General features: G+C 35.1%; 1 protein-coding gene across 1 annotated transcript; it reads right to left on the bottom strand.

The window, feature by feature from the left end:
* Positions 1–3,324: 3,324 nt before the first annotated feature.
* On the bottom strand, positions 3,325–5,958 carry LOC132169521 (putative disease resistance RPP13-like protein 3). The gene has a single exon (XM_059580545.1). The coding sequence runs from the start codon at positions 5,956–5,958 to the stop codon at positions 3,325–3,327; it is 2,634 nt and encodes an 877-aa protein (XP_059436528.1).
* Positions 5,959–8,247: the final 2,289 nt, after the last annotated feature.

Genomic DNA, 8,247 nt, shown 5'->3' with positions numbered 1-8,247 from the left:
GCTTATAGACAATGTTAGTTATTTTACTGTTATAAAGAAATGTCATTATTGGTAATTTGGTTATGAAACCCCAAATATATGCTAATGTTATCCAAACACTCAATTGATTAAAAAAAAATACTTTTTAACATGTTTTACCAAACGCTTGTGAGATTTTAAAAAGTATTGATTTTAAAAATGCAATTTTTAAAAACGTAATTTTTGAAATCGTACTCCCAAACGGGCCCTCAGTAGCTTTAATCCTCAAAAGGTAGCTCAATCGGCTTAGACCACGCCTAATGAAGCGAAAGTTACTAATTCGAATCATCCTCCCCCTTCTTGTGCGGACATGTAAAAAAATAAAAAAAAAAATAAAAAAATACTCAGTAGCTTTAGAAAACAAGAGCTTCCTTATTTTGTCTTTTCCTTGGTTTGCTTTCTTATAAGAAAGCGAAGCAATCAAATATCAAATATTTCTTATTTCGTTTAAACTTTAATTTACTTATTAATTAATATTTCACAATCAAATATAAAATGCAAGAATTAGAATAAAACAAAACATGCTGATGCTAATTTTAATATAAAAATAAAATAAAATAAAGAACTTTTAAGTTATTATCAAGTTGTCTCATAGAGGTTTTTTCTTTGTGCAAGCTTTTTCTCTTCATCGAGAAATTTGTGTCTTGATTTGTTGATGTTTATGGTTGTGATGGCCTGATATTATTCGCTACAATATTTTAGTTTATTATTTCTCTAACTGTTTTGTTTGTTTTATTTGGCTGCGTTTGGGGTCTAAATTAGACAGTTGTTTTTAACTTTTGTTGTCTTTCTCAGAGAGATTACCTCTCTTGAAGATCGTAAGCCCAAAACTTCCAAAAAGACCTTTTCCTTTTTCCCTTTTTCTGCCTTCCCCTTCCTCTCTCTGCTCTCAATTTTTGGAGGCTAGGGCACGCACCAAATGGTGTCCTAAAGCTCATAATGGGGCTTTAAAAGATTCCTCATTTGGCCTATTTATACTTAACTTCTTCTAATTAGCATGCAGACTGAATCATTAGGACGGTTTATGGACCGTTTGAATAGTCTTCCTATAAAATTTCTTCTAGGTGTTTAGAATTCCCTCGTCTCTCCCCTATAGGATTTGTTACTAATTCAATTCTAATATCAACACTTAATTAGGGCATCCTTAATTCTAATTTAGTGCGGGGTATTACATCCCTCCCTTCTTATAAAAATTTTATCCTCGAAATTTGATGCCTAAAAATAATAAGAGGTCTAACTGATTTACCAATCAGTCATCGTCTTCATTTGCCTCCTACTTCATTTATCCATGATGTGGATTCGTTGTTTGGTGTGCCACATCTTCCTCACCTTCAAACAAATTAGGGTACTTGTTGTGCACATCTTGATTCAATTCTCACAAGCTTCTTCGACTCCATGGTTGCGACATAAGACCTTCACCAGTAAAATCTTCTTAGTGTGCAATTCTTGCTCCTTGCAATTCATGATCATGACAAGTACTTCCTTGTAAACCAATCCTTCTTGGATCTCTAATGGCTAGTACTCAACGACAGTGTATGGATCAGCCATATACGAGCAATTTTAATTTTAAGAATTACAAACCCCTGTAATACCCTAAATTTTTAACTTTCATCCAATCCCACTTACATCGCACATTCCAAACCGTTTGTTACATGAAATGGTCTGGATTGAAGGAATTGCAATCCCTTACATTTCTGGAGAATTGTATGGGGGCCTTAATCCCCTTTGCTGGTAATTATCCAGATGACATTCCCACCGTGCGATCTTGTTTTTCACACCCCCTTAAAAACTTTTGGCTTGCAAAGTAGTAATCTACAAAATACAGCAAGGCATTTATATATTTCTATCATCATTATTTTCTATTTTTACATGTCTACACAAGAGGGAGAGAGAGATTCGAATTAGTGACCTTCGCTTCATAAAGCGTGGTCTCCAGCCGATTGAGCTATCCCTTGTGGACATATTTCTATCATTAATAGTAAGTGGAGAATTTGTAAATCAACTTTGGAGCCTACTGATACAATAATGTTTTCTACAAATTTATTTACATGTAGGTTAGTATAGATCAATACGAAGTCCCCTTTATCGGTTCATTATCCTTCCCATCATTTGCTACATTAAATATAACACATCCTAGCAACAAATTCAAACATTTTGAACAAATTTAAAAAGGACAAAAATTCACCACCCCAAATTTCTCAAATTACAACAAAAGAACTCGCGAAGAATTTGAATTTGATCATGTTTCCAAGAAAGCATGGGTAAGAGTATAGTGATGGCCTCTCTGGTTAGTAAATTAAAGTCACTCATTTTGCTGCTCAGCTGGTGGCATCAGTCAGTGATCAGATTGGCTCCCTCTGCTTTCTCCTCCTCTCGTTTTGTTTGAGCTTCAAGTGAGATTGCCTGTACCCAAGACAACAACGATCAGATTCATCCACTTCTGACCATTTAAAATAACTTTCGAAATGTGTCTAAACAGACAACAACAAAGAAAAACGATGATCTCATGGGAATATGTTTTATAATGTCAAGTATTTGAAGATAAAAATATTATTTTAGAATTTCATACAAAATTTATAGAGCAACAAATAAAAGCATTTTATGCATACAAATTATAATTATGCTCTGAGTACGTAGAACAATGATTTTGTCCATTTCCAGTGTTAAAATTAGAAAAAATAATTATACAAATCTGAAAAACAATCATGCTTATTGCTTATGCATACATTCTATAAGAATTGGATGTCGGTCCTGGTAGCCAATGACATGGAAGATTGACTTTGATTCACTTCGTTTTGTTTTGTTAGTTTTGGAAAATAGTTTTGCCAGGTAAGCACGTAAGGTCTATGATTGAAGGATTAAGATTAAATATTCATGCTTCATATAGGAATTAGGTATGCAGCTATAGCCAGCTTAGCTACCTACATCCTACCAGTTTTTTTTTTCATTTTTCCAAATAACACATCTATATATTAGAGAAGCTAGCTAACTTCAATCCAAAAAGTGGAATTACATGCACAAATTACCACAAAATAGCAATCTAAAAGCTAAATCAATATGTTTTCAATGAATACAAGTTAAATCAATTCAAATCATTTAATCCATGATAACAGAACACCATACCAATTGACAAGGAGACAAAGACTATCCGCTCCAGCGAAACTATGTGCAGCTACTCCATGTATTAACACAATTTTCGTTTCCATCAAAATTCACTGTCAGCACATAATTGACAATTGTTTAGAAGAGCAATCAATTTGAAAATTTATCATGAGCAAGGCAGCTACCACTTACACGTACCCGTTTTCATTCGAAGTCTACATAAAAGTCATCATCTACATAAAAGTCATCATCTAGAGGAGGATCGATGTGTAGCTCAAACCCAACCTCCTCCTGCAATTCCTGAAACATGTTTGCCAATTTTTTGTTGCTCATTAACACCTTCACCTCTTGCAAGGTAGTCAAACTCCATAGTTCCCAATGAAGCATGGTCAACCTATAGCAATTAGTCATAACTAAATGCCTTAGGCCTGGCATTGCACCTTCGTCCTGTTTCCATTCTTTAATTTTGATTTCATGCAATTTTAGGAATTGGAGTTCGGGAAACGAACGTGAAGGGATGTGGAGGCCACTAAAAGAAAGGCAATTTTCTAGTTTTAGTATCCCAAGATTGGGAAGTTTTCCCAACACTTGCATGCCACCTTCATCTAACCTCACTCCAGTTAAGCTTATCTTAGTGATTGTCTCTGGAAATGAACCAGGAAGAATAATAATGTCTTTACAAGTACCAAAAAAATTCAATGTTTGGAGATGACTTAAACGGTGGAGGCTTGCAAAAAAACCTATTGCTTCGCAATCCTTATTCTGCGAGAAAATATAATTTATCCTTAATGTCCTGATATTAGGAATCATGCCCTCAACAATGAGACGCACAAATTGTGAGTGCAGTGGCATTGAAAGGACTTGGAGGTTCCACATAGCTGTGTCCAAGTGGTTAGGAAAAATCATTTTCCCACACAAATTCCTTAAACGCGGCAGCTTCATTATCCAGATTGACAAAAGTACTAAATCTTGACTATATACGTAAAGTGTTTCTAGATTTGTAAGATTGCCAAAGGAAGCCGGAATATCTACCTCTATATTCACATTAGGTAGATATTGTATCGTCAAGTACCTCAAATGAATCAATGTTCCTATCTCTTCAGGAATGGCATTGACCACTAGTTCAAGATGAAGCACCCGAAGCATTTTCAAATTTCTGTGGACCCACTTCCAATGAATTCCGTTAAACCTAGGCCCAATCCCGAAGGACAAAAAAGAACGAGCACATGAAGCGCCAGAGGTGTTTGAAGAAATGAATTGATCAAGAATGCTACCTTGGATGGAGAGTCTACGAAAGGTGTTCCATGATGAACAGTTGTCATTTTTAGGTACATAAAGAAACTTCTCTTCCGCGCTTTTGGTTATACATAGGTCTCGCAGAAGATCATGAATATGACATTTCTTGGCCCCTCCATTAAAACTTCTGGTAGCCACTTGGATCAAGTTCAGATCAATGAGCTCCTCCAAGTAGTCTTCAGCAACATCCTCAATGTTTCTTCTACCAGTGTGTTGTATGAATCCCTCGGCTATCCATAATTGGATTAGTTCCCTTACAGGGATTTCAAAGTCTTCGGGAAATGAACCAAAATACAAAAAACATGGTTTCAAGCGCCGTGGCAAGTGGGTGTAGCTTAAGGCCAAAATCTCTTTGCATTCAGTAAGGTACCAATTTACATCGGCAATAACCTTTGACCATGTCCGATGTATTTTCTCTTTGTTTGCCAAAAGGCCCCCTAATATCACAATTGAAAGTGGCAAGCCGCGACAACCTTCTACTATTTGTCTCCCCAAAGTATTCAACTCAAGAGGACATTCTCCTCCTCGGAATACCTTTTTACAAAAGAGTTCCCAACTTTCACCTTTGTTAAGAAATTGCAGAAAGTATGGAGGAGTAAGGCTTGCATGTAAGGCCACTTCATTTATGCGACTGGTGATTAATATTCTGCTTCCATTGAAGTTATCAGGAAAAGCATCTTTTACCTCATTCCAAACTTCAATTTCCCAGATGTCATCCATGACTATTAGGTACCTCTGCCCTTGCAAGTATGCGAGCAACTTCTTTACTAGGTACTCTTTTGCTTGATCCTCACTCATCCCTTCGAGTTTCCTTGTCAACTCATCTGATATTGACATATGAGACTTTAAAATTTCAAGCAATAACTCTCTGATTTTAAAATCTTGAGATACATACACCCATGTACGGCAATAAAAGTGCCTCTTGACACGATCATTATTGTAAATTTTTCTAGCAAGAGTGGTCTTTCCCAACCCACCCATGCCGATGATTGAAATGACATCAAGTTTTGAATTCTCTGTTCTATGAGTAAGCTGTTTCACCAATGTATCAGAGTTGTGAAGGAAGCCCACCACGTCATCTTCCTCAACATGTCTCCTACGTCTGTGCAATGCCTTCTTCGTTGTTGCATCTACACTTGTTTCAGCTCTTTCAATGTTGTACTTTTCTATATTGTCGTAGATTTTGTTGATCTCTTTGTTGAGGCCTTCTATCTTTTTTGCAACAATGTGGAGCATTATTGCGTGCCCAATGCCATATATTATCTTTCCCGCAATATTCCTCTTCCTCTGTTCTGCGACTTTGACGATGAATTTGTCAATAACATCCTCGGCCTCATAAGCAACTTCAGTGATTTGCCTGATTAACGCCTTCACATTTTCATGCTCGTTCCGTTTCCCATCGGAGTTCTCTAGAAAGATATTTATCCTCTCGAGCTCCCTTTGAAATGACTTGACTTCATCTTCCACTCCAGAAGGGAAACTTGCTCCTTCTATGAGTTGGGGTAGTTGCTGTAGGAGAACATAAACAACACTGTCGGCCATTGTTGCTTTTGCAAAGAACTCTATAAACTCGGGAGGTGGATACAGGAAGGATTCAAGAAAAATGAACAACACTGCTTCACATTTCGAACATGGAGAGCAGCCGCTGAGAAAGAGAGAATGCGAAAATGTGATAAGTAGAATACCTGCAATGAATAAAGGCACCTCTAAACTTCTTCCTGGTTTCCGACTTCAATCTTTTTTTCAATTGAGAAAGACTTACTGGGTCAATAAAAGCAGCTTTGAACAAGCAGTGAGCAATCAGCTGGATGTCTTCTTCCTGGTTTCAATTGCAAGTAAAAAATTATTGACCCAACACCACATGGGTGGATAATTACAAATTTGAAATTAATCGCATGCAATCTTTTTTATATGGGTAAGAAATAATCACATGAAATCACATGTTAAAGTTGCTACCTATTATATAACGCCTATGAAAATTAAATCACATGGGTCAATAACTAAAGATTGTGATATTAGAAAAAGAAGAAGGCAATTTTTTAGATTAATCCCCGAGTTAATGCGTCAAAATAGATCACACCTCAATTTTTTTTTTTTTTTTCAGTTTTAACTGCTTAAATTCTTCGAAAAGAAATGGTGCAATAGATCATTCAATTGGTTTTTCATCCGAAATTGTGTCGTATGTTAATGTCACATCATCATTTTTGTCACATCACATTAAAATAATTTTTTTTTTTAATAATTTTATTCAAAAACTCAAATCTCAAAAAAATTAAAAAATTAAAAAAATAAATAAAAACATTTTAAATAAAAAAAAATGAAGGGATAACCACCAATGGGGTTGCCACCCCTATGGTTGAGGATCATGGCCTGGCAAGCCACCCCCAATCCCCTATGGGGGTGGCCGCGAGCTATCCCATGGCTGTTGGGGTGACTTGTGAGCCACCCATAGGGGATTAGAAGTGGCCTGCGGCCACCCCTATGTGGGATTAGGGGTAGCTACAAGCCATACCAACACCATGCAGCCACCCTTAAGGGGATTGGGGTTGCTGATTGTCACCCAATAGGAGTTGGGGTGGCCTACTAAAGGTGGTAGCATCACCATTGGTCGCCCTTTCATTTTTTTTAAAACAAAATTGAAGATTTGATTTTTAATTAAATTATTATTTTAATGTGATATGACAAAAATTATTATTTGATTTTTAATTAAATTATTATTTCAGATGGAAAACCAACAGAAAATCTATTACACATTTTCAATAAACTTAGGTTGTTAAAGCTGAGGAAAAAAAAATATATTGAGGTGTTATTTTCACACGCTCAAAACTTTTCAAAAAATAAAGAGTGGATGAGGCGACAACATTGGCTAGTCTTAATAAAATAAATAAAAAATAAAAATAAAAAGTAATCAATTTCATCTAACTCTTACATTAAAAATAAATTTATTTTTCAATTAAACTTGGGAACTCACCTCTCATTTAGTTTTCTCCCATTCACTCTATTTCATGATTCAAAATATACCACATATAAAATAAAATAAAATAAAAAAAAATGTAACCCAGCCATTTACTGCAGACGATTCTAAGGAAACGAGATTCACGTTTAATGTCCTTGTCAATCTATAGGTACTTTCTTAGCGTAAGAGCATTCACATTGGTTTATGTATATTTTTATGCAAAATGACTAATCAAAATCCTATTTTATTTAGTTTAGCTAATGAGTTTTAAAAGACATCAAACATCTAATTACTATTTTTTTTTATCTATATCATTTAAATTTTATTTTATTTTTTTTATAAGGATTGTATTTTTCCTAAAGATCCTATTTTTCAACTTTGGGGAAGAAAAGTAAAATATGGAGAGAGAAATAGTAGGAGAAAATTTTAGGAAAATAGAGATGGGAAGAGAGAGAAATAGTATATTAATAAGATGTATGTGTGAAAAGTGGCAATGTAGATGATTTTTTAATGTTTTGCTTATCTATTTTATATAAAAGTAAGAAATGGCTAAACCAATGTGAGTGCTTTAATTAAGTAGAGCCAGTATTGAACGAAATATGCTATAGTGCAATAAAAAAACCATTTTTTGTCCATAAAAGTTTTAGGTGGCAAGAAGCTCTAGGCCCATTAGTGGGTGAGGTCACAACAACTACAGTTGGATAACCTCTTGCTACATAAGACTTTTATGGACCAAAAATGGTATTTTTATTGCATTAAAACATTTCCCTTATTAACCTTAGCATATCCAAGCAATAGTGGTAATGCCAACGGCCGTACAATGTTTTTTTTTTTTTCAAAATTTTCAATTAAGACAACGTTTATCTTAAACTAAA

This window comes from Corylus avellana, chromosome ca2 (genome assembly GCF_901000735.1).
Source record: "Corylus avellana chromosome ca2, CavTom2PMs-1.0".
Classification (NCBI taxonomy): Eukaryota; Viridiplantae; Streptophyta; class Magnoliopsida; order Fagales; family Betulaceae; genus Corylus; species Corylus avellana.
Note: the sequence above shows the minus strand (reverse complement) of the source record. Positions and strands in the feature narration are given on the sequence as shown.